Source organism: Natrix helvetica (genome assembly GCF_964273705.1).
Source record: "Natrix helvetica genome assembly, chromosome: 2".
NCBI lineage: Eukaryota > Metazoa > Chordata > Lepidosauria > Squamata > Natricidae > Natrix > Natrix helvetica.
Window position 1 is genome coordinate 64,848,340 of NC_138552.1, and position 27,601 is coordinate 64,875,940.

Here is a 27,601-nt window from a genome sequence, read left to right on the forward strand (position 1 = left end):
AAGCCATGCCTATATAAGGCCAATTTTCATACCTTCTCCTCTTGACCAAAAGGATTCTCCAGTTCCACACATATGTTTCTATAGTCTTCTTCTTTTTCTAGCATCTTGTGTGGATCTTCTGACTGATTCCTGAACTAATGTATGCAACTCTCTTTGGCCCAAGACCTTTGGCCCAGAGGTGGTATTCAGCCAGTTTGTACCAGTATGCCCAAACTGGTAGTGGAAATTTGGCCTGGGTCACAGAATGGTAGCTAACTCTGGCTGGCCACACCACTGAACTGGTTCACTCACTCTGCAGCATTTTCCAGACTAGGAGGATCCAAAACAGCAAGTCCTTGCTGTATGCTTTCCCAGGGCCCAGAGGGCTGCCCTCCTGGAGAGCCGCCGCTGCCACTATGGAGCTCTCTTTCCCCTGGAGCTCGCCATCAAGATCAAAGGCAGGCAAATGGGCCTGGCCACAAGGACTGCCAGGTAGGCAGTGTGGAAGACAAGTAAGCATGTCAGGGCCACCTAGCCACAGGTAAGGGACCTAGCAGCCTACTCCCTTCCCCGCGGCCCTGGGGGGGGGTGAGCTTCAAGCAGCGGAGGAGTGGGGGCCAGTGAGGTGTGATCTCCAAGTGGTGGGTTGGGCATATGACCATCAAGCCATACCCACAAAATAAGCCACGCCCACAGAACCGGTAGTCAAAAAAAATGAATACTACCACTTTGGACTACCCCAGACTGCTTTCATATCTTTGCTTCTGAATTCCTCATACTTGAAGCTTGTGAGCTGCTAAAATTATAAGATAAGTAAAACCCTTTGAGCTCTCCTGAACCATAACTGTTTTCTGTCTACTAAATGGTTCTTTCTCTAGGATCTTACTACAGCTGTGAATCATAGTCCTGTGATACCACAAAACAACCCAGCTGACTTGAAGCATTTGTGACAATGTTATATGCATTTTGAATCACATTTCTGTCTTTGAATTAAAATCAAATAAAAAAAGGCTCATTAATTATTTATTTATTAAGATGATTTAAATGGCCTTCCAATTCAGGATGTCTCTGGAGAGCTTATATAAGTGAAGGTTGGGATTTTTATAGAATTTCAGACATATACCAGAGCAAAAAAAGTATATCCCTTCTTTTTTTTCCTAAGGGTTACAAAATAAGCTCCACATTTAGTTTGAATGCCTATGGTATTATAATCAAATTCATCCTAATTTGACTTTGGCATGTTTTTATTTTAAATTTCTTGATCGATTGCCTGAGATGTAACACCCTGTCTCAATGAAGGATGTTCTAAAAATGTTTTAGATGCATAATGTACATTAATATCAGCTTTTAAAGTGTTGATATTTATATATTAGTTCTGCTCAGTCATTTTTTTCGTCTGTTGGCATACACCACAAGGCAAGAGGAAAATGATATAGATTAAGGAATATGCACATATTTATTTCCATGAAGACAAATAGAGAATTGCATTGTGAAACTGCATTTTAGAGATTCGGGACATATCCTAAGCAGATCAATTGCACTTCCCAATGCTACACATTGAAACTGATCCTTATCTTTGCATCATAGGTGGTATTTGTTAGATATTAACATATATCGTAGCAAGTCTCCTCTCTGGTCCGCCGCTACGGCGGGAAACAGGTATCGCTCTGATTGGTCGAGAGGCGTACCCGATTCCTATAAAAGGGGAACCCTCCGGCCACAGGGCAAGCTGGATCACTACTACTACTAATAAAGAGCTGTTAAGTCACTTCGTGTCCGCAGTCTGTTCTCTCGTTGCCCAGATCTAACAGTATTCAGCAGGTCAAAGCAGATCAATTGCACTTCCCAATGCTACACATTGAAACTGATCCTTATCTTTGCATCATAGGTGGTATTCAGCAGGTCAAAGCAGATCAATTGCACTTCCCAATGCTACACATTGAAACTGATCCTTATCTTTGCATCATAGGTGGTATTCAGCAGGTTCTGACCAGTTCTGGAGAACCAGTAGCAGAAATTTTGAGAAGTCCGGAGAACCAGTAAATGCCATCTCTGACTGGCCCCACCCTCATCTATTCTCTGTCTCCTGAGTCCCAGCTGATTGGGAGGGAATGGAGATTTTGCAGTAACCTTCCCCTGCCATGCCCGTCAAACCATGCCCACCAAGCCATGCCCACAGAACCGGTAGTAAAACAATTTGAATCCCACCACTGCTTTGCAACTTCCAACCTTAAATGTCTGAGAACACGCAGACATCATGATAATGAAATTAATGCTTCCCTTCTGATAATGAATCAAAGCATACATTGTTTCTTCTTGTATCAAAAATGCTAAAATGGGAGTTGCTGTTTCTCCCCTTTCAGGAAAGAAGGATGGGAGGGAGGGAGGGTAATTGCTACCAAATAAATGCAGATAGTCCTTCACTTATGACCACAATTGAGCCCAAAATTTCTGCTGTTATGTGAGCCATTTGTTAAGTGAGTTTTGCACCATTTGATGACCTTTCTTACCACAGTTGTTAATTGAATCCCTGCAGTTGTTAAGCTAGTAATATGGTCATAAAAAAAATCTGGTTTTCCCATTGACTTTCCTTGTCAGAAGATTGAAAAAATTGACCACATGACCTTGGGACACAGAACCAATTGCCAAGCATCTGAATTTTTATCACATGATCATGGAGAGGCTGTAAGAGTTGTAACTGTGTAAACTGGTCATAAGTCACTTTTTTCAGTGCTGTTGTAACTTTGAATGGTCATTAAATGGACTGTTGTAAGTCTAGGACTTTATTTCTACCTGAAAAATCTCTTGTAGGTTGTGATGATGAAATGGCACCATGTATTTTCCTGAAATTTCTAGCATAGCCAAAACTCCTAGCATAGTGAGTGGATGGAGTAAATGGAAAATTACTATTTATAAATAGTTACCAGCATAGGTATTGGGGAGAAAGGATTAAATGTATATCTCAAAGTCACAACCAAAATCTTGTGATTTATATACAGGCATCCAGTGTCAAGTTGTTACTATCAAAGGCCAGACTTAACACCCTGGTTTTATAATAGACATTCCATCATTTTTCATCACTGCAATCCACGTTGTAAAAAAGATGTGGAGACTCTAGAAAGAGTGCAGAGAAGAGCAACAAAGATGATTAGGGGACTGGAGACTAAAACATATGAAGAACGGTTGCAGGAACTGGGTATGTTTAGCTTAAGAGAAAGAAGGACTAGGGGAGACATGATAGCAGTGTTCCAATATCTCAGAGGTTGCCACAAAGAAGAGGGAGTCAAACTATTCTCCAAGGCACCTGAGGGTAGAACAAGAAGCAATGGGTGGAAACTAATCAAGAAGAGAAGCAACTTAGAACTGAGGGGAAATTTCCTGACAGTTAGAACAATTAATCAGTGGAACAGCTTGCCTCCAGAAGTTGTGAATGCCCCAACACTGGAAGTCTTTAAGAAGATGTTGGATAGCCATTTGTCTGAAACGGTATAGGGTTTCCTGCCTAGGCAGGGGGTTGGACTAGAAGACCTCCAAGGTCCCTTCCAACTCTACTATTGTATTGTATTGCAATTAGCAGCAGATTCCCTTATCAACATGATCAGGCTGCTGAATTTCTAGGTTGAGACATGGAGTTAAGTTTCTAACAGTGGGAAAATAAATCACGTATGAATTTTGCTGTCTCAATACAAAAGACAGCAAACAAACTCGGTTTCAGATAAACTGTATGATGTCATTATGGGAGTACAGCATTGGTTTTGTAGCTAATTCTGACCAACTCGATGGATCTGTGTAAAAATCTCATTGACTTGTATTAATATTGTTAGTTGTTTTGCTCTTTCAGTGCTGATTTTTCCTTAGCTTCATCTTTTAAACTCGGCAAAAAAAAAAAAAACCAAAAAAAACCTATGTTGTAATTAGTGGCAAATTAGTTTTGTAAACAGCCTTCTGGAGATTCACAAGTTGAAAGAAGAAAGATAAGTAAGGATTAATGAAGGGGAAGAAAACAGGTGGAATTTGTGGAACATATGTCAAACAAAGGTAAGATAATACAATTAAAAAATAAAAACTGTTCCTTTGTGTATTGTGATTCTGCCTGTGAACCTTGTGTGAACTGTTCAGTTGAAGCAAAGCAAACTTATATTCTTCTGGCCTCTTGGCATCTTGTACCAGAAGTCCATTTGTAACAAATCACATTATATGAAAAGCTGTCAGATCTTATGATAAATTGATACTCTCCTTCCCCAACCTCCTGCAACAGTGCAAAATCCACTTCTAGATGGCATTTAAATGTCACTGGTCAAGAGGAAAGAAAAGATAATTGTATTTTATTTTTAACTTTATTGATTTAGAGCCAACTAAAATCTACTAACTTTATCAGTTATCTCTTAAAATTTGAGTTTATTTATAAGTGATAGCTTCTTTGCTACAAACAAGCACTAGAGATAGATCCAGATTGGATCATCTAAGTACCATGTTAATTTCAAAGTATTTTTTATACATTTTAAAGTATTTTTGTTCTCTTCAGTCATTAAAGTTATCAAACTGGCTTTTAAAAGATCAGTGACGGGACTGGGAGGAATAACCTTTCTTTCGTTGAAGGCCTTGGGAGTAACACTGTTTGACAGTGGGAAACATTACATTGAGAGGGGACCCTTCATTGGATGGAATCAGCAAGAGATGGGAAGAGCCATTTGGATTTCTGCAGTGAATGGATGATTGAACTTGATTATCTAAGTGGGCCCTTCTAAATTCTATGATTCCATACTTGTATGATGGGTGAATGACAAGGGTGGGTTCCAGCTGACGCTACTGCCACTTCGCTCAGGGACGTGCTGCACTTCACACACACATGAGTGCACAGTACTAAAAAAATCAAAATGGTGGCGCCTAAGCGCCGCCGAGAGAACCAGTTCAGGGCTGTGGCAGGCCAAGTTACTACCTACTCGGCTGAACTGGTCCCAACCCGTAGGAACCCATCTCTGGTGAATGGACCTAGACAGTGTGTGAAGACTGAACCATGGCCTCTAAGTCCAAGTCATTTTGCTCCAGAAATGAAGATGAGGATGTTGATCTTCCATTATACATTCAAGACATGATGGGTCTAGCAGTAGAATCTATCTTAACGATTTCATGGAACAAAAGCCCCCAAAAATTGGATGAAAAAATATATACATGGTTAGAAAAAATGATAAAGCAGTATATTGATCTGAAACCTGAGATGTTTTTGTTGGGCATTCTACCATAAATATATGACAAAAAGACTATATATCTAGTTTTACATATATTAACTGCAGCTAGAATTGCATTTGCGCAACAATGGAAAAATTATGAAATACTGTCAGATGAGAGTGCAATTACGAAAATATTAGAATGTCCAGAAATGGACAGATTAATGTTCATTATTAAGAATAAAGAAGAAACTGAATGTTTCCTGACGTGGGATATATTCTACCAATGGTTAGCTAATAGAAACAGAAGTTAGAAAAAATGAGGTACAAAAAAAAGAGGAAATGTTAATGTGGAGAGAATTTGATGATGAAGATGTTATGTATTATTGTAATTGCATTGATATATAGTTATATTATTAACAGTATTGTAATGAATATTATAGCAAACATGTGGATTTTGATTGTCCAAAACCCAGATCCCACTGTCAACTTGAAAAGTGTTTCCATGACTATTATCAAGTTGACATAAAAAAGAGAGAAAAGGGAAAATGGAAAATGCCATGCATATCTTTGGCCAGAGTCAGGTCTCATATTTCTACAGCTAGCGTGTGAAACGTGCATGTTCATAGCCTGCCACAGCACCTTGTTGGTGGATGTGATTTATGACACAGACAGAAGGGAGGGGATGCAGAGGTAAAGTTCAGGCGCCATAAAGCGGAATCAGTTTCGGCTCCACAGAAGAACATGCCAAAATGTCGATCCTAATAAATGAATGGATTTCTTTTGAACTTTGTCTTGAGACCCGTAAATTAATTAGGTCATCTTTTGGAAACTTCACAGAGAGCTGAAACTGACTTTTAAAATTTATCAAGATTTCTGGGTTTCCTGAATCCTGGCACTCCCCCAATATTTGGGGTATTTGGAGGGAAAAGCAGGCAGCCATGGCTGAAGAGAGAGACTAATTGCAGCTGGAAGTATGTGGCTAGCTCCAGACATCAAAGCTCCAGACAGTCAAGCTGTGATGCCTTTCTCAGCAGCAGAAGCAGGAAAGGATAAGTACTGGTGGAAATTAGCCCCTAAAACAGCTGAAGTTGAGTTCCCAGATACAGGAAAGGGTTTGGCAAGGGTGGACTGGAGGTGGGATTGGGCACAAGCCAGGCTCCCAAAGCCCCAGATGGAATCCCTGGGGAGTGCAATAGAGCAACAGAGAGAAGATTTTGACTGGACCATGCTTCATGATGAGAGGCCATCGTGCTGCCCAAAACAGAGTGGAGGGACATCTGATCCTGTTGAGGGGAGGAGATGCAGACTGGAGCCCAGGCCCCCCTCCTCCACCCAATAGAAGAAGGAGCCCAAAACTGCAACTAGTGCCTCTCCCACGCAGCAGGTAGGCTGCCCCGGGGCAGGCAACCCCCTCCCTCCCTCCGAACTAGAGGTGAGGAAGACGACCAGCCGTATCAGGCACAAGCATACAGAGGCCGATAGGAGATTGGAGGAGTAGGGCTGAATGACCCGCCCCAAGTCAGGGGAAAGTTTGACGGGGACTCAGACCAGCTAACTCTATTCCTTGATTCAGCTGATATCCACCTAGAATGCTATGGGCACCTCTACTCATCCCCCAGAGCCATGGTGAATACCATCACAGAGGGGCTAGAAGGAGAAGCAAAGGAATGGTTAGCAGCCCTCCACAAGAGGAGAGTCCCCCAACTGCAAGGCATAGATGACTTCTTGCAACTGCTAGAGGCCAGATTTGAGGAGGCGGAGGAGGACCCATATGGGGAAGAGGAACTCAGCAACCTAAAGCAGAGGGGTAGCTCCATCAAAGCGCAAATCTGTGAATTTAGGAAGGACATTGGAAGGCTACCCCCTTTACCAGAGTGGCTGCTGATGCATTTTTTTCAGAACAAGCCTGGACAAGCAAATTGCTCAGATAAGCATACTGCAACATCCCAAATTGTCTCTCTGAGTGGTTCCGTAGCAACAAAAATCAACAGTGGCTGTGCGCCAATTACATGAGAAAGCAACCGGATACAAAAAAGGGACGTCAACCTGACCTGAAACCATCCAGCCGAAGGGGGAACCACAGCAGCACAGCAGGCCCTGAGACCAGCCCTCTCTCGAAGTCTGCTGAAATGCTACACATGTGGGGGGATGGGTCACATGGCATCTGCGTGCCCAACCCCAGCCCCAAAACCAAGATCAGACCCACCACCAAGGGCATGTCCAGAACAAGGTCCCCAACAGACCACCAACGCATCCCAGAAAGCCCTCCAGGCTGCAGAGGCCCCTTCCCCCCAGGCAAAAGTGGTGGAACCCCAGGCAATGACAACTAGTCACCCAAATCCTATGACAGCGTGGACGAGGGAGAAAATGACCCAATGGTGAGTGAACCAATTCACCCCTTCCTTTTTCCGATACGCATCACAGCCCCAAAAACAGGAAACCAGGGGGATTTTCAAGCCATAATAGACTCAAGCTGCATGAGGTGCTTGATCAACCTAAGCACAGTCCTGAAACTGGGGATCAGAGCAAAAGGACTGGCCCAACCGATCTGGTTTGAACAAGTCGATGGGTCCCTAATGGGAGGAGCCTTTGCCATCCACCTGACAGAGCCAGTGAGACTACAGCTAGCGGATCACTGGGAAGTAATTCGATTCATAGTAGCCCCCAAAATGACAGACGCAGTTATACTCGGACTTTCCTGGCTAAACAAGTGGGGACTGACTATCTGGTGGCAAAGGGGTACCCGCCCCCAACCCCTCCCACACCAGCAAGCAGAAACACCACCCACAGAGGAAACCCCCCCAAAAGAACCACCAGAACAACTGGCAACCACATCCGACAAAACCTCAGAGGCTGAACAGATCCGGAGGGAATATCAGGACTTTGCAGAAGTATTCAGTGAGGCCGAGTGCAATGTTCTTCGTCCCCACCATGAGGCAGACTATGCCATCGAAATCATCCCTGGGGCAAAACTACCCAAGCCCAAACTGTATGCCATGACACCACGGGAAATGCAAGAGATGTGCAAATACATAGACAAAAACCTAGCAAGGGGGTACCTTGAAGAATTTTTTCAGACAGAGAGGTCCCGCCTAAGTTCTGGAGGGAGTTCCTGTGGTCCATTGGGTCATCTCAGGGTCTTAGTTCAGCTTTTCATCTGAGCACCAATGGGGCAACAGAGAGACTGAATGCCATGGTAGAGCAGTACCTGAGGTGTTACATAAGCTATCAGCAGTCCAATTGGGCAGACCTTTTATCTTTTTCTGAGGTTGCATACAATAATGCTGTTCACAGTAGCACAGGACTCACACCGTTCAAAATAGTGAGTGGTATGGAGTTCGTCCCAATGCCTGAGTATCCAAGGGATACCCCCTACTCAGTGCTTGACTGATTGGATGTCAATGCTGAAAGCAACCTGGGAAAATGTCAAAAAAACACTGGCTAAAGTGGCACAAACCTATAAGAAACAGGCAGACAAACACTGGGCTCCGCAACGGCCATTCTGGGTGGGAGAGAAAGTTTACCTCTCCACAAAATTTTTGAGATTAAAACTGCCTAGAAAGAAACTGGCGCCGAAGTTTATGGGACCATTCCCCATAGTAAAGATCACTAACCCAGTCACAGTGCAATTGAAACTGCCTCGATTGCTGGGGAAGATACACCCGGCGTTTAATAGTAGCCTCTTAAAACCCATGATTGGATCCACTCTGAGACTGCCCTGGGAGCCCCCAGGCTCTGTGGTCATAAAGGCCCAAACCATTATGAAGTTCAACGAGTCCTTTATTTGAGGTGGCACCGGAGACAACTCCAATACTTAATCAAGTGGAAGGGCTACCCCTTATCAGAGGCATCTTGGGTAAAAAGGAGAAATATCCAGGCTGATTGCCTTATAGCAAAATTCCATGCAGAAAATCCAAGCAAGCCTGGGGGAGGGACGCATCCCTAAATTATATACCTGTATTCAAATTGTTTTTGTTTCACACAGGTCACTCCTGGGAAGTGAGGGGAGCCAGATGTCAACTTGTAAAGTGTTTCCATAACTATTATCAAGTTGACATAAAAAAGAGAGAAAAGGGGGGAGAATGCCATGCATACCTTTGGCAAGAGTCTACGTAAACTGGACTCTGAATACCTCTATGTTTCTACATAGTAAACTACTATATTTTTATACTATTCAGTGTCTCTGTATGCTGATTTGTGCGTGTTATTCCATATCACTCTCATTATGCTTCTCTGCATACTCGCTCTCCTAACGGGAGCTTAATTACTAAACAAACACCCAGAACACAAATGAAAGTACAGTTCATCAGATTAATTGGATTATCAATGTAGAGTATTTATTGAATGGAAAAAGGGATTATGCAAAACAAAATTATTTTACAAATTTAATGTGCACTAAACCAACAAAAATGACATACTACAAAACAAGTAAAATTTTCAAATAAAAATAAACACAATTATATCTTATGCACAGGATCAAAACATTTAATCATCAACAAATAATGTTACAAATATTAATGAAAGTGCTTAATTCTTAAATGTTCTTCTAGCTTTGAACTGCTGAAACGTGTTTTGCTCTTTTTATATATCTAAAGTTTTGTGGTATCTTTCCAAATGAGTGCCTATCAAGACAAATACATACCATCCTAAAGATTGCCGATGTTTTCATTTTATGTAGAACACCTCTGTATTTATTAATACCTTTGTAGGCAAACTTTATTAACAATGTCAAATAGAAAAATTTACTATGTAGGTAAAAAGCACAGGGTCTTTTACTGCTTACTAAAAAAATTAAGTTGTTTGTTTTCATGTAACTTCTTAGAATATGTTCAAAAAATCCACCTCTAAATAGCAGATTGACTGAAATTTCCTAAGCAAACTGGGCAACAGTTTTACATGAAGCAAATGTGTTTGCTTGTAAGAAATTAAAGTAGAAAACCATATATTCTTTGCAAATCCATCTTGCTGTTGCTTTGCATGGGGGCTTTATTTTAACTCACAGATGTCATGACAATGATTACCATGAAGGTAAACGTAAAGGTTTCCCCTGTCCAGTCATATCTCACTCCAAGGGAAGGTGTTCATCTCGTTTCTTAGCCAAGGGAGCTAGTGTTGTCCAAAAACAATTTCCAAGGTCATGTGGCCAGCAAGACTGTATGCCAAGAATGATGTTAACCTACCCATTGAAGTGGTACCTATTCATCTACTTACATTTGTGTGTTTCCAAACTGCCAGTGGGCAGGAGCTAGGTCAAGTAACAGGAGCTCACCCAATTATACAGCACTTGGATCTCAAGCCCGGGCTGTCAGCCTTCCAACTAACAAGCTCATCATCTTTAACCATGCCCCCATGCCTACTGTAAAGGGTTCTCTTAAAATCTCCATAGTTTAAAATATTATTATATATGGAAAGGAGGATAATGAGTAGAGCTACTACATCTGCGCTGCAAAATTCCAGACAGCCATTGGGTGGCAAAGTGGTTTCCTGTGTCTCTGCTGTGACTATCATTTTGTAGCCCTCCAGCTCCGAATAAAAGTCTGGTGGCCTCTAATGAAGTGCAAACTTTTTTAAAAAGAAAAAAAAGAGCCACCATAATTGGTTTTGGCAATTTGTTGCTAGCAATTATTTCAAGTCTAAGGTTGCAATGGAAAAAGAAGCTTCGAAGAAATATAGTAACCAAGTTAACTATAAGCAATCATTTCATTTTTTTTTCTTATGTGCCATTACACAACTCGGAAAGTAAGCAATAGCTTTGTCTGAGACTACCTTTCAAAAAAAAAGTAGGAGGGAAATATATTTTAGGAAGAGGGACAACATAAGATTTCAGAAATATAACTGCAGTGTTGATCATCAAATTCATGCATATCAGGCTACCTAAACAATCCCTGGGCAGCCACTGTAAAATAGTAAAACAAAAAAACCCTAAAATATAAAGTATGTAAAATATATTTATCTGCAAATCTTTTTGTCCCATCTAAAAATGTAATTAAGTTGTTGAACTGCAAATAGAGTGATCTAGATTGAGGTCTACATTCCGTGAAGATCAGTGCGTGATTTTAGGGCTAATCACTATGTGTCAGAGGGATCTGTCTCACCAGATGGTATAGATCTAATTACCCAACCCTGCAACTACTTTGAACTCCAAGGTGAAAGATCGGCTCTACAGTAGATGTAGTGTATCCAGGGAATAGGTTTGCTTTCCTGGCAGTGAATTGTGCAAAGAAACTGGGTAAACCTGCATAGAGTAGCACAGTTAATGACACTTTGAGTCTGATAATTCTCCAGCGGATCACATGACTCAAATGTCTATCCCTGATGACGGGATAGGAAGGAATCAGAATGTTTATTGTTTCATTTGGGGGAAAAACCCATTAAAACATATGCCTTATAACTTAATCTTTCTACATTTTTCATATAAGTATAATCACATCCTTTTTTTTTCATAACAGAAACATTTTGCAAAGTGAATGCAGTCATGGCTATGTATGATTGCAACTGTCATATGCCCACCCAATCATTTAAATCTTCCATTATGCGTCAACTTCTGTTATTATTGATAGCTGATTCTTTTCTTCTTAAAAAGAGTTTTTGTTGCTATTGTGTGCTGAGGATGGTTTCTAATTCATCTGGCAAAAGTCAGTCTTTACAGAGTTCCTGTTTATAGAAATTCTGCTGTTCATATTTGGATGCTAAGCGATACTTTTGTGGTATAGCAAGGAACAATCTCTGTAAAGACAAAGCATAAATATACTGCATTAACTGGTCATTTTGTGGATAGCGTAACTTTTTGAAAACAATTAGGCGGATATTAAAGCCAAGTTTCTAATATAGCTGGAAGAATCTATCTCTTTTGTTCAGAACTAATTGTCATATTATGAATCATTTCACTGAAATGCATGTACCATTTTAAATAGAAAAATCCCATTATTTTTAATACTATTCTTTCTCAAAATACAACTGGTGTTCACAGGGAATAGTGTGTTGGAACAAAAGGGAGATGCTTCTGAGTCTCTAATGGATACATGAAATTCAATGTAATCTAATATAAGATAGACCAGAAATACATGCAACAAGGGACCATGCAAGAAAATGTTTAAAAATGGGGTGATAAATAACACTCCCTCTCTAAAATATGCAAATAATTCCCAGAACCCACAATTGTTTTTAATAAATTAATAAACATCCCAATCTTGTAAATTTCAGAATTTTTGCATGTGAAATGATTCCCAGATCCTGACTTGGGATAAAGTATGAGAAATGCATTAAAATAGGCTCTATGTATCATTTAGCCTGGTAAGACCCAAGAAATCTTCTGCTCTTTCCCCATGCCAGGCAAGTTCCCCACTGCCTTCAAATAAGCCTCTCTGCTACTCATGTTCTATTGGCCTCTCCTGAATATCAAGAAGCTAATAAGATGATTTTATTCACAGGTATTAACTTCCAGTAACAAGGCAATTCTACTTTTGCTGCCAAAGAACTAAATAGGGTTCTTTCTCTGCTATACTGTAGTTTTCTTATTTGCTTTCCATTCTGTTTCCTGTAACTGTTGAATTCAAGATTGGGATTTATGCTATGAACCAATCATTGGTACATGTGAGAAAGAGAAAATGTTTGGATTGGCTGTGGATTGGTCCTGATAGTCTATGGGATCCTTGGTGCTCTCTGAGCTTGGATATATTTTGCAGACATTTCATTACCCAACTAGGTAACATCATCAATGTTAGAAGAGAGTGGAGTTTGCTTGCCCTGTCAATGTTGGTGGGAGTTTTCTTGGTAATTTCTTCATTAGGCTGTTGCTTGACATTTGTCAGAGTGGGAGTTCCTTGATTGGGGTATTGTTTACTTCTTGATTGTTGGTCTAGAATTAATGTTGGTGTTTATCTCTGCTTATCTCAATCTGAGTGTTGATTGCTGGCAAGGAGATGTTTTGGTCTTATTTGCTTTTTAGCTTTTTGATTATCTATTTTGTATAGTATGTATATGTTGTTTATACATATGTGCCTGTTGATGGCTGATTTGTCTGAGTGCCAGGCTTCCAGGAATTCTTTAGCACAGGAGTGTCGAACTTGCGTCATCACAGCAGCGTCACGTGATATATTGCTACTTTTTTCCCCCTTCACTAAACCGGGCGTGGACATGGCCAGTGCAGGATGCATTCGGACAGTGGGCTGCGAGTTCGACAATCCTCCTCTAGCATTTTTGGACTTGACTTTTGTCTATCTCAGTGCTTAATACAGGAAATTAAGCATCTTCAACAAAACCTCAATCAAGACCACTTTAATACCCTCTTGTCTCTGAGCCACTCCATTCCCCTCTCTCTCTTTTGTCCCATTCCTATTTTTCATTCTTTTTTCTTCTCTCTTTTTTATTACAGTCCATAGCTTCCTCCCCATCTCATCCCTTTTCCATTTCATCCCACTGAAATCAACCCAGAGGCAACATGACCTGAATGTTCCTCCCTTATCCAAGTTAAACAACTGGTGCCATTTGTTCAGGCATTCAGGGTCTTTTTATTAGATGGGTTACCTATTATTCAAATCCCTGGTTTATTGAATTAACTGTGGTAAGATGAATGTTTATAACACACTGAACCACAATTTACTGGCCTTAGAATCTCTGATCTTTAGCGAACTTAACAAGTTTCTCTAAAATCAAGCCAGCCTTATTACAGCATAAAGCAAACTGAAATAGGCCACTGTCAGTCACTAAGGCAATTTAAGACCTTATTTAGACTCATTCTTTATTTTATGATAGCATGTTGTATCTTGTTAATAGTTTGAAGGAACATTCCCCATTTCTGTTTATATCCTTTTAAGTTTCTGGACTTAGATTAGTTTCTTTGAACAGCAACAATAAAGTCTATAACATGCTTGTTATACCTGATAGCTTGTGGCCTGACACTCACAACTATACACATGACTTTCCTGATCATTATCCAAAAAGGTTCTGCCTTATACTATCACTTTGTAATCCATTTGTCAGCTCCTTCCCTCAATGGTTCCCAGCTGGAGTAAATATTTAGTTTCATATTGCATAAATAATCTATTTGCTCTAAAAATGACAATGATTGGTAAGCACTTATGGCACAGTTTGACTAAACGGGAATAAAAACAAATATCTTAACATTTGTGGTCTAGGCAACTTCTGACAAAACAAAATAAATGTACAAACACCCTGATTCAAAAACTAACAGATTAAAGGAAGTTACGATGATACAAAATCAACTATGGTAAATGGAGAGAAATCTCTTCTACTACTACTAGAAGAAACTTGCTTCTTCTGGATGAACACAAGTCTGAGATGGTCCATAAACTAGTCCAAACAAAAAGCTATAATTGTTTCCTTAAATAACATTTAAGAAAATATTACTGGCAACCCAACCATAGTTTCATTTTCATTGGCAATGGAATTTTCCCATGTATTTTCCATAAGCAAGTCTAAAAGAAAAGATTTAACTGATCCTTTCCTTGCAGAACCACTATGAATCTATCTCTGATGTTAGTTTTTCACCCCAACTCCAAGGAGACCTAATCTTTAACTCTAATTCTATCAATAACCTAACCCTAGTTTAGTTTTCATTGGCAATGGGATTTTCCCATGTGTTTGACTGCTATATCTATATCTATATCTATATCTATATCTCTATATCTATATCTATATCTATATCTATATCTATATCTATATCTATATCTATATCTATATCTATATCTATATCTATACATACATACATACATACATACATACATACATACATACATATATATATATATATATATACACACACACACACACACACACACACACAAGCCTGGATGAAAAGCTTTAACTTTTGCTTTCCTTAGAGAGCCAATAATTTTTTTTCCCTGACATTAGTTTTCATCCCAGGCTGCAAGGAGACTTTACCCTAATTCCATCCCCATAATTAATCCAATCTAGTTTAATGTTCATTGGCAATGGATTGTCCCATGTATTATAAAGTAGTACACAACCCAAACAAAAAGCTTTCACCTCCTTTTTCCTTAGAGAACTTTTAAGAATCTATTCCAGACCCTGACTCTAAGGGGACCTAACCCTAAACCTAACCCAACTATAGTGCCATTGTCATTGGCAATGGAATTTTCCCATGTATATAAAAGTCTGAACAAAAAGTTTTAACTGATGCTTTCCTTGCCAAGCCAATATGGATCTATCCCTGGCCTTAATTTTTGGCCCTGACTCCAAGGAGACCTCACCCTAACTGTAGCTTATCCATAACCTAACCCTAGTTTAGTTTTGTTTTGCAATGGGATTTTCTATATATTTAATTGCAATACATTTACAAGTCTGAACAAAAAGATTTTAACTTTCACTTGCCTTAGAGAATCACTGAGAATTTATCCTTGGCATCACTTTTCTGCCCTGACTCCAAGGAGACCTAAGACTAACCCTCACACTATCCTTAACCCTAACCCTAGTTTAATTTTGTTCAGCAATCATATTTCTCATGAATTTTACTGTGGTCCATAAACTAGTCCATGCGTGTCAAACTCACAGTGTCACATTGTTGTCACATGACATTTCATGACTGTTTTCCCTTCATGGAGCTGGGGTGGGCATGGCTGCATATGACACATCTGGCCCATGGGCCACCTGTTTGACATCCCTGAACTAGTCTAAATGAGCATCTTCCTTGTAGAATCTCTAAGAATCTATTCCTGACATTAGTTTCTCTCCCTGATCCAAGGATACCTAATCCTAAACCTAATCCTACCCTTACCCAAAGCCATATTTTAATATTTATTGACAATGGCAATATTCACTACCCAACCCTAGTTTCATTTTTATTGGTATTGTGATTTTTCTATGTATTTTACTGTAGTTCATAAACAACTCCAAGGAAAAGCTGTCACCATCGCTTTCCTTAGAGAACATCTAAGAATCTATCACTGATATCTGTTTTCAGTCCTTACTCCAAGGAGACCTAATCCTAATCCTAACTCTAACCCTAATTCTAACCCTAACCATGACCTAATTTCATTTTCATTTGCAAAGCAATTTTCTCATGTACTTTAATGTGGTCCACAAACCAGTCCAAACTGTAAGCAATCACTGTGCATTTCTTATAGAAACTCTAACAATTTATTGTTCTGCCCTGACTCCAAGGAGACCTGACCTTCACCTTAGTTTAATTTTCATTGGTAGTGGGGTTTTTCCCCATGCAGTTTACTGAAATTTTCATCAATCAATGAAGAGAAAGCAGATGTTGAAGTTTATTCCCTATGCTTAAATATAACTGTGAATATTGTTTGAGATGTGCATCAATTTTCTATAATAAATAGCAATGGACAGACAAAAAAATGTCAGGAGTTGAGGTTTCCATCTTCATCACTTATTACGGATCCATAGTTCATTCTATCAGTTTTATTGGATCTGCCCTTCTGATTTCAAAAGAAACCTGGCACATGTGAAGTGCTTTCTAGATACATTTTCCATGAATGAAAAATCTTAACCTTTTTGATTTCTGTGTGTCATTCTGCTATTAAAGGCATAAGAGGGGAGGGGGGGTTAGCAACTTTTTTATTTTTGATTACATGGTTTAAAAGAACACAATGGACAGTGAGGAGCGCAAAAGTAAAATTGGAAAACCATCACTTCTGTGAAGTTACTTTAATATTCATTCTGTAATTGTCAGCAGATATGGAAATAAAATGGTCTGTCAGCAATTAAGCAAGAGGGTAACATTGTTTTACTTTAAGGGAGCATGTTAGATGCTAGAGAAGAAAGGGAAACCTTCTCAAATTGGCCTCACCTTCCTTTCTGAGTTGCTGGGTGCACTTTTCTATCATAACAGATAGATTTTTAAATCTTTTTAAAAATAGAAACATGGCGTTGTTATGCTGACTTCCAATACAGTTATTTTATTTCTTCACTTTTAGTCAAGGCTGAAATGTCTATAGTGCTGCAGTTGACAGATTCCTCAATTTAGCAGACAGCTGGATTGAGGGTATGTACTCTTCCTCCCCATAATGCTTAGTTGTCTCTACCAAATTCCAGGTTCCTCGTGAAATGCTTAACATGGAACGAACAGGCATATACAATTCAATATTTTCTAAAATGTGTCCAGAAAATCAGTTAGAATGAAAAGAAAATTAGCTTGGAGTTTCATTTAGTTGCATCCATACCTCTCTCTTGTATATCCATAATGTAGGCTTTCATAAATTCTTTTTCAAACAGCTCACGATCGCGGTCACTTTCTGTTATTTCTTGAATCTCCTGAAATGAGGTTGTTTCGAGAGGGTTATCCTTCAGGCTTATAAATCTGCAAGGTGATGACATATTACCATGAAAAGGTTATATAATGCTTCTTATCGGGAGCAGATTGTTACTTGCTATACCCACATGATTTGTAGCCCTATAAATTTTTTCTTCTTCCTACTTTGTTGCAGAGCAAAATCAATTTGTCTGTGAACAAAACTTTGCTACAATGTTCAGTATTCATAACACTCATTATCTATTAGAAATATTAATTAAGAAGTGTCTTTTCTAGAAGCAAGCATAGGAAACTCTAGAAGTGTAAGCTTAATTATTCAATCAAAAAAAGTATCCCCAGGTGTCTTGATGCACTGAAGCTGCTTATGTCACATCACAGTCATTGAATATTAATTTGTGTGACTTTTTAAAAAACAAACACACACACGCACACACAAAAACTATTGCCAACTTATAGCAGCCGATATGGGGCAATTTAATACTCAGAATCTTATTTGTGTGTTGTTAACAACACATCTTACTCCTCCTTATTCTGTTTTTTGGAACATTTATTCCTAATGATTTTTGACTAGCCTGTGAGAAGAGGACTTTTTTCAGAGGCAGACGCCTTGGACCTTTTGCTAGTATAGACTGAGTGGACTTTTATTTGGAAAAAACTTACATGCAGTTCACCAGGTTCACACAGATTTTACTTTATGCATTGATAACAATAGAACTTAGACTTACATACCGCTTCATAGTGCTTTTACAGCCCTCTCTAAATGGTTTACAGAGTCAGCATATTGCCCCCAACAATCTGGGTCCTCAGATTGATGACACATAATTGCACTCTAAACCATAAATGCAAATAATTGCTCTTATATGCTAAATGTTTATCTTAGCCTACCTTCTTCCTGTTTATAACACAGCTGCTATGTTTCATATTGAGCTGCCTATCCTGGAATTAAGAACCAAGGCAATAACTGGAGTAATACACAAGCCACGACAGGCCATGCATTTATTCTAATATGCTTAAGATGCATGGCATTAACTAATTAAACTACTATATTTGCTCATATTAATGCATAATAGGCGTGGGTTCCTGCTGCCATTACTACCGGTTTGGCGCCCGAACAAGTTTGCACATACACGCTTTTGCACTAAAAACAGTCTGCGCATGCGCACATTAAAAAAGGAAAAAATAACATTTTTTTTCAATGAAGATTATTCTGTGCATGTGCAGAACAGAAAATCAAGATGGCACTGCCAAGGATAGAACCGGTACAGTCACGTGTCCACCAGAGTTACTACTATTCAGCCAAACCGGACCGGTAGGAACCCATCTCTGATACATGGGGAGACGTATTGCAACTTTATGGAGTCATGTCACATGATGTCTTTTACTTAAAATACACCCACTTCAGAATCAAAGCAAATAGCAAGATAAAATGCAAAGGAAGAAAATGGGTCTGAATGTAATTGACTTACTTTAAGCCAGTGGAAGAGTCACAGATGGCTGTGGGCATCTGAACCAAATCTTCACTACTCACAACCAATAAACTGAGTTTTGGCAAGTTGACCAAGGCTTGTGGGAGGTAGGTCAGCTTGTTCTTCTGCAGAAGAAGAGTTTGTAACTTCTCTAGCCTTAGAAAATTAACAAAATGGCCAAATTAAATGTGCATTATAGAATCGCAAATGTATACATATAAACATATTGTTTAATACCTGTAATGTAACATATTAATAACTGAAATATTTTTTAATCAAACTCATAAAGTAAGATGAATGCACAAAACCAACAAAATAATTGCAGGGTGTGAAAAGTATCATTTGTTTGATGTTTTCTTCTATCCTAGGTTAAAAGGTAGGAATGGCTGTTTTATTTCAACATTGGTGGCAGCAGAAAGATTGTTGACATGCAAATTTTTGAAAAGCAGAGACAATGAGCACCATTTTGTGGCCTCTCAATCCATTATCTCTGCAGAGTTTCCAATTTATACATAACTTATGCATAACTACTTATGTGGTGCATAGGAGAATATGCTACATGAAACCCAGCATGTACAAACAATAAATCACACAAGAAAAACTGCCATTTGTTTTGGACTTCTGTAATGAATATGAAATTAAAATGGAGTGAATGAAGCAGTTAATTAAAAACTGATGAATGTCAGCTTACCTACTCATTTCTTTCTGGGTTGCAAAAGTGAGATTGTGAAAAACAAGTCAAATTCATGCTGTTTTCTTACACTTATCAAAGGAAATTTTCAAGTTTAACAGTGTGCTTAGATGCTGTTGGGTGAGACAGGAAAACGTGTGTACACGCAAACCCAGTATGATTGCTTTAAATCTGAAAATATAAGTTGGAGAGAGCTGACTTCTGAATCATGTGGGCATATAATGTTATCAACAAACTCCTTTGGTTGATTTCTGTACCTTCATCTATCAAAAACATAACTTGAGTTGTGAGTAAATTGCAGAATCCTACTGTATCTGAGTAAGGACATTTCCACCTCATTTTCCTTCAGGATCTGTTCCAGACCTGATTGATCTTGCAGCATCTATTTTTAGAAGCTCAGACAATTTACTTCTAACTCTGCCTTAGTTTATTGGAAACTGCTGTAAAGTTGGTATTTTCCGTTGATAAATATAGATCTACCAATTTTGTGTAATCTATTTTCCAGGGACTCAAACCTCAAGAGGTTACAATCTCTCTCTCTCTCTCTCTCTCTCTCTCTCTCTCTCTCTCTCTCTCTCTCTCTCTCTCTCTCCTTAATCTACCTGTCACCATCTACCAATCAGCTGGATTTCTGCAGCCTACATTTTCTTTTCTTTTCTTCTTTTTCTGAAGGGTCCTCGGTACTCTCTGTGCTTGATGGTTTTTGTGCAAATGTTTCATTACCCAAACTAGTTAACAACATCAGTGCTGGTAAGGATGTGATTTGCTCTCAGTTTATAGAGCTTGCCACGTCGGTGTTGGTAAGGGTGATCTTGGGAATACTTTGGTTGGATTGTTGTCAGTTTATAGATTGAGGTATGGTTTACTTGATCGCTGGTCTGATATTAACCTTAGACTTAGTCTATGCTCATTTGGGCAGCTAAGTGTTGGTGCGGAGGTATGAATGACACGAGTAAGCCCTCATTTTAACCCTGAGCTACAAATATTCTCCTTTATTGGTTATTTATAAAATGTATTGACCGCCCATTTTACCACAGGCTAATTCTGAGAAGCTTACAATAATAAAAAATATACACATATATGTATATGTATAAAAGCAATAATTAATTTAACATGAGCAAATACCATTATCCAATTACAGATGGGAGGAGGTGGATCTGTTGTTACTCAATCAGCCACCTCCACTGTGATGCTCCCCCATTGGGGCCGCAAACTAACTGGCAGAACCAGATCTGTAGACTCTTACAAAAGGTCAGAGGGTTGGGAGCTGACGTCACATGGGGGGAGGACAATGTATTCCAGAGGGCAGGTGCAACAGCAGAGAAAGACCTTCTCTGAACCCCAAAGCTAGATTTACTTTCCACAGAGGAACACTATTCTGTTCTTTGAACATCTCTTTATACATTGGCTAAAAGTTATCTTCGTTCTTTCACATCAAACAATCATAGCAATGTACAGCCCAGGTCACCTGTACTGGGAAACACACCTGATTGAAAAATTGCTAGGATTTCAGTGCAGAATCCCACAGGGATATTGAGGAACAACACCGATTGGCTTGTGATATTATCTGGGTATATTCTTAGCAATTGAGGATGGGAGAAGTGAAGATTATCGTGGATCAGTTTCAGATTGCTTTGTAAGAGGAGACAAGGAAGCCCTGTCTTCAACAGGGTCATAAACTCGGGAGCTTTGTGACTCGAGCATAAATGAGCTTGACAGTTTTCCAATCACTTACAAATGTTGACAAAATAGCCAGGCAATGCTTTATTTGCTAAAACCAACTGTCACTGCAAAAACCATATAAAAATCTACCTGTCTATGTCTTGTGGGAGATCTCTCAGACCGTTGTTACTTATATCAAGCCACTGCAGATTTGACATCCGGAGTACACATATTGGAATTGAAAAGAATTTGTTTGTTGATACATCTACAAAGCTCACTTGTTTCAAATTGCTTAGCTGTAGAGAAACAGACCGTTATTTAATAAAGACTCAAATGAGGAAGTAAACGACAATTATAGTTGATATTTTGCTGGCTGAATGAGGTCAAAATATGCTATATTGCATATTTGCCATAAGGCTACACAAGCCATTATTTTTAAAATGAGGCCATGTTCAGAATTAAGCATTTTCAATATTTCTTATTTGTTGAATGCAATGTTCGTCTTCCCTCAGAGAAATTCTATGCTTAATAGACTGCTGCATTTTATCTCAGTGAAACAACAATATTTTACATGTTGGTATTCGCAGTAGTTCCTACTGAATAGGATTTTGAATGACACAGCTCTATGATTATGCCAATGCCATGTCTAGGTTTTAAAATAGATTTATGTCTCCTAAATGAGTATGCCTTTACCTCTCAGTAATTGCCAAATGTTCAATTACTTTAATTTTTTTGCAAAAAAATAATTAAAAAGGTAAGTTGCTTTCTTTCCCAGGCTATGACCAAAAATGTTGAGATGGTGACCATGGTAGAATGGTTGAAGCATCATCCCTTTTTATGTCTGGAACATAAGGCACAGAGAGAGCTTCAATTTCACCATCATGACAGCCAACTTGACCTTCTTGCACATACATTGTAAATATCCTCACTTCTTCCTCATAGTGTGTACTACCTAAAGAAAAGACAAGGCAGCAATATCATCCTATATATAGAAATTGATGAGACCTGCAGCTGAATCTTCTACAGATTATTTAAAGACAGCAAACAACAGCATTGCTAGGTAGGGCTCAAGACAGACAAAATGGTAAATATGGTTGTGATTAAAGCCTTCATTCTTTGTAACTGTGTATAACATTGATGAACATATAAAAAGGGCAAGACTTGGATGCTTCAACTGCAACCTTGGCAATTTTGACTCTTGGAGATATTTTTGACACATTTGGAGATATCAGGCAAGCTGAATACCTCAGAGATTTTTCTCCTCCACAATCTCCTAGGGCTGTGATGGCGAACCTATAACATGCATGCCACAGGTGGTACACAGAGCCCTCTCTGGGGGGCTTCGGGTCTGTGCCGCGTATGTGCCTGGGGTGGGGCCTTCCCTCATCTCTGCAGGTTCCCCCTCCAATATGTCCTACATTTCTCCTCCATTTCTGCCACCTGTGCCTTCCCCGATCTTTGCAGGTTCCCCCCTCCACAGGTGCCTCTCCATGGGAGAAAGCTAGGGCACACTGGGCGGATAAATTGCAGAGATCAGGGAAGGGAGGGACAGCAAAAATGCAGTAGAAAGCTAAGGTGCGCTGGGGTGAGAAACTGTGGAAGCAGGGGAAGTCAAAACAGGGCACGAGAGCGCCGTGCAAGGCTTCATTTTGGTTCTGGAAAGTCTCCTGCACCAACCTGAAAGCCAAAACACAGGGCAGGGCGTCTGCACAGGGGGGAAAGTTGTATGCCTGGGCAATGTGCATGCATGTATGGGGGCTGGGTGCATGCACAGGGGGTGCTCGCATTGCATTTTGGGGATTGGGGCATGCGCGCATGCGTTCATGTGTGCACATGCACTCTTTGGGCACTCGGCACCAAAAAGGTTAACCATCACTGTCCTAGGGCCTTAAGAAGAGTACAGTGGGGTGAGATTATACTTTCTTTCTCACATATACACATATATAATAAATCAATTTCATTGCTTAATAACAGATCAGATTGTGTCACATCTAATTTCACATATTGAGGAGAAAGGTGAAGAAAAAGTTCGGTAATAACTGTAAAAATCTGATAAACGCGTTTGACATGGCACACAAATAAATATTTCATTTGCAATTTCTCCAAATCCAGTAAGATAAAGTTCAAAAACTTCACATTCAGGATAGTCTGAATATTCAAATATACTGCTATTATTACAGTATCTATATGAGTCCAAGATGGAAACCAAGAGATACAAAAACTCAATCTTTTCTTCTTACAATCCATATAAGGTAATTTTCTCCTGTAGGGAACATCATAAAGATATTTTTACTGGGATATTTACTCTGATATTGACATAGTTAGACTGGTCAGACTGGTTGAGTAGTCGTGGTGGCGCAGACGTTATAATGAAGCATTTTTCAGGCTAATTTGTGCCCACTGCCAGGAGTTCAATCCTGACTGACTCAAGGTTGTCTCAACCTTCCATCCTTCTGAGGTCGGTAAAATTAGCAGCCAGATTGTCGGAGGCAATAGGCTGACTCTGTAAACTGCTTAGAGAGGAGATGAAGTAGTATATAAGTCTAAGTGCTATTGCCATTGCTATTCAATAGTATATTCTTGTAGGAAAAAAACAGAATTGTACCTCTTCTCCTAGACTGAGTGATTCCCTACTGGGGATTCATAATCATTATCTTTAATCAATTAGCTTAAAGTTATGATGGTAACAGTTGACAATTCTAAATGAAAAACCATGCACATCTCTTCATAAATATTGAGATTCTTAAAATCATACATTTCAATAGTCCTTTAAAAGATGACAGAGAGAAATGTTATATGACTAAGAAGCTGCTAACCGACTTTAGAAATACATATTTGAAGGAAAAGTCTCACAGCAATAGCACCATTTTATTATTACTATAAAAGTGATTTATGGCAGTACACTAAAAATTTTTGCCTGAATAACAGTTTTCCAAAGGATGTCTTTTTTTAAAAAAAACCATATTGCTGGATTCAAAATTAATTATCCAATCCAAAACATATATTAAAGGAAATAGTGTTTTTATTCTTATTCAAACAAAATAATCTCCATTGTCAAAAATGTATGAAACTATTTAATATATGGTTGTTAAAAGAAGGGTAAAAATACTAACCTAATGGTATAATCTGGTTGATTTATTAGTGGCATGTGGAATCTAAAATTGTTCTTCCAAACTTTACAGGCAGAATGGCCATGGCTGAGGATCAGCGGAACTAATTCCAACTGGTTGGGTGGTTTAACATTAGCCATTCATCCCCTGACTCAAAGAAAGGGAATTGGGGGGGAGGGGAATGCTGATATACCAGGGGTGAAATTCAGCAGGTTCTGGAGAACTGGTACTGGAAATTTTGAGTAGTTTGGAGAACTGGAAAATGCCACCTCTGTGTGTCCCTAGAGTGGGGTGGGAATGGAGATTTTACAATATCCTTCCTCCAGGAATGCAGTGGGAATGGAGATTTTACAGTATCCTTCCCCTGCCATGCCCACCAAGCTACGCCCACAGAACTGGTAGTAACATTTTTTGAATTTCACCACTGTGAGATATTTATGACTTTAGCCAGGAGAACCTTTGTCTGTAATGTCACTTCTCTACCTCCCTTCAGGTATATTTTGGCTACCATAGTGATTTTGAAGAGAGAACCTCAGTCACAAAACCCCAACAGCTAACTTTTTCCAGGCAGAAGAAAAAAATGGTGGTACAGAGCAATTTCTAGCAAAAGTAGTGGTTTATTCTGATCCAATCCACTCAGTTGTACTAGATCAATTTTCTCAGCATATCTTGGAATCAGGAGTGTTTCAGAGGACATTTTTATTCCCAATTAATAGAAAATAACTCTCAAAAAACCTACAGTATTAGGTCTATGTTTAATCAAAATACACTTTTCAATATAAATTTTTTATTATAATACTAAAAACATACAAACTTAAAGAAAGAGAAGAGAAAGAAAAAAATAAAAATGTGAGAGAGAAAAAAGAGAAAATGAGAATATAATAAAGAGGAAAGAAATATATTAAAAAGTAACTCTCAACATTCATCACAGATATAAACAAATATAGTGGTTCTCCACCCCTATAGTAGAAGGATACAAACAAATTTTTCTACATCATATATCCCATCCCTTATCTACAGACAAATCCATAACACATCAACTTTTCAGTCCGAACAGCAACAAGAAAAAATAATAAAGGGTTGCCACAATGGTGGGATTCAAATAATTTAACAACCAGTTCTCTGTCCTAATGACTGGATGAGTGGGTGTGGCCGAGTGGTCATGTGATTGGGTGTGCATGGCCAAAGTGAGTGTGGCCAAGTGGTGTTGCGTGACCAGCTCAACATTGCTTTTGTAGGGGGATGCCTGTGGTGGCCCAGGCAGGTCTGGGGGGATCCATTGTCTCCAGCAGAGGATGGTGAGACCAGGGTGAGAGCCAAACACTTGTCTGAGCCTCGCAATCCCTCTCAGGCCACACAAAGGATCCCCAGACAGCAGCACACGCTGCCCAGAGCCTTGGGCAGTGGAGGGCAAGAGTCCAGCCTGACCCTCAAACTCCCAGGGCACTTGGACCGCACAGATTAGCCCTGCCTTTCCACATCCCTCTGAGCCCTTGCAGCTTGCAATCTCCTACGGCCCATGGCAGGCTGGTAAGCAGAAGCCCCCTCGGTTCCAGGCTCTCTCCCTCCTACCTCTTCCTTCCTCCACACACAAGTTGGGATATGACTTTCCCATGTGGGGGTGGGGCAGTCCCAAGAAAAGGCCAGGAAATGGGGCATGGAGGTGCCGGTGCCACCCATGGCCAACCCACACTGCCGCATCAGCTCCACCTCTGGGGTGCACGCATGGGGCTCCAAGCGCTCAAGGGCTGGGCTGTCCTAGATGAAGGGCAGTACTCAGTAAGCAGTCCACAGAGGCACCAGCCATGGCAGGGCCATGGTGGATCTAAGGCAGGGCCTGGGCAAGGAAGCAGGGCAAGGAACCAGAGAGTAGCCAGAGAGAAGCTGGGCCACAGGTGTGACTCTAGACGAGTGGCCAAGGCACATTAAGTAGTGGCTGAGAGGGGCCAAGTGGGAAGGGGCCAGCCAGGGTTGCAATCAGCCAGTTTGCCAAACTGCAAAGAAAATTAGCAACCGGTTTTCCCGAACCAGTCCGAACCAGCTGAATCCCACTCTGGGTTGCCAGCTTTATAACAATATATCTTATATTAACCTTGATGAAATAAATCAACTATATATTCCTTCCTTTTATTTTAACAGACTTAATCTTTAGTTAATTCAAATATTGCTGAAGGATTGATTTCTCTTCAATTCTTCTTAGCAAACTTCTTCAAGGCTTTATTGAATCTCTCTCATAAAAAGAAAAAAATCATCTAGGTCTCTGTTTTGGTGTCATTTGTATTTCTCTTTTGATTTTTAAAACACCAGCTAGTTTGTTTTGGGAATTCACTAAAGCATCTAGTCATTCTCTGGTTTTTCATTCGTAAATCAATTTTGGTACATGTCTGTCCTGTCATAAAAATGTTTTTGATTTTTGTAATTTCTTCAATAATCTTTTGGATACATTCTATCCATAGAAGTAGACATCATTACTAATCATTACTAATGCTGATGGTATTATGGCTAATAATTTCTGGCACCATTCTTCAAAAATCTCCTTTACTATTTCTAGTGTTATAGCATTTTTCATAATTTTTAAATGTAAATAAAAGCCTGTAATTTTTTTTCACTTCTGATTAGGAACTTCAGTGCCCTCTAGTTCCTAAAATCATAAAATTGTTTATCTTTATAAAGCCTTGCAATAATAAATAATAATCTGTTTCCCACAAGAAATTTATGAATATAATTTATAATTAATTCTATAGTGACATAGTATAAAACAATATTTAAAATTTATCTGGAACCTCCATTCATTTATAACTTTCTTAGATCAAAAGTCCTCATGCTTATAATTTTTCTTTTCCTCAAATTGAAGATAAACTCACCTGATAAAAACTGTTCAAAGCTGTTCTTCAAAAGGTCTTTAATAGCTTTAAGATAATTAATAGGCAATTTCCAAATGTGATTAGAAAGTGAAGTTTGCAAACTAAGTGTTCTTTAAAAGGCTCTGCCACAGTTGTGAGCAAGATGGATAAAGCCATTGTCCCCCAGTGTTCAAACCTATTAAAAAAACACTATCCTACCATCTCTTCATGAGTAACAACCATATAGAGCACATGTAAGCAATCACCTATCTTCTACTTATACTGGGAGGTTTTAAGGAACAGATCTATGTACTTGTCCTTGGTCTTTGTCACAGACCAGTGGTGGGATGCTGCCAGTTTAACAACTGGTTCGGTGAGCATTCGCCGCATGCCAAAGCACTTGCGCGCAGCACTGAAAATGGAGCATAT

At 39.4% G+C, this 27,601-nt stretch overlaps 1 protein-coding gene across 1 annotated transcript in view; it reads right to left on the reverse strand.

Annotated features, from left to right (window-relative positions):
• Positions 1 to 9,474: 9,474 nt before the first annotated feature.
• Positions 9,475 to 27,601, reverse strand: part of LRRC2 (leucine rich repeat containing 2) — a 95,602-nt gene continuing 77,475 nt past the window's right edge. The window contains exons 6-9 of the mRNA XM_081943993.1: positions 21,370 to 21,515; positions 18,867 to 19,022; positions 17,312 to 17,448; positions 9,475 to 11,876 (exon numbers count right to left, since the gene is read on the reverse strand). Of these exons, the coding sequence (XP_081800119.1) occupies positions 11,827 to 11,876; positions 17,312 to 17,448; positions 18,867 to 19,022; positions 21,370 to 21,515 (489 nt within the window). The 3' untranslated portion in view covers positions 9,475 to 11,826. The remainder of the gene's footprint in view (positions 11,877 to 17,311; positions 17,449 to 18,866; positions 19,023 to 21,369; positions 21,516 to 27,601) is intronic.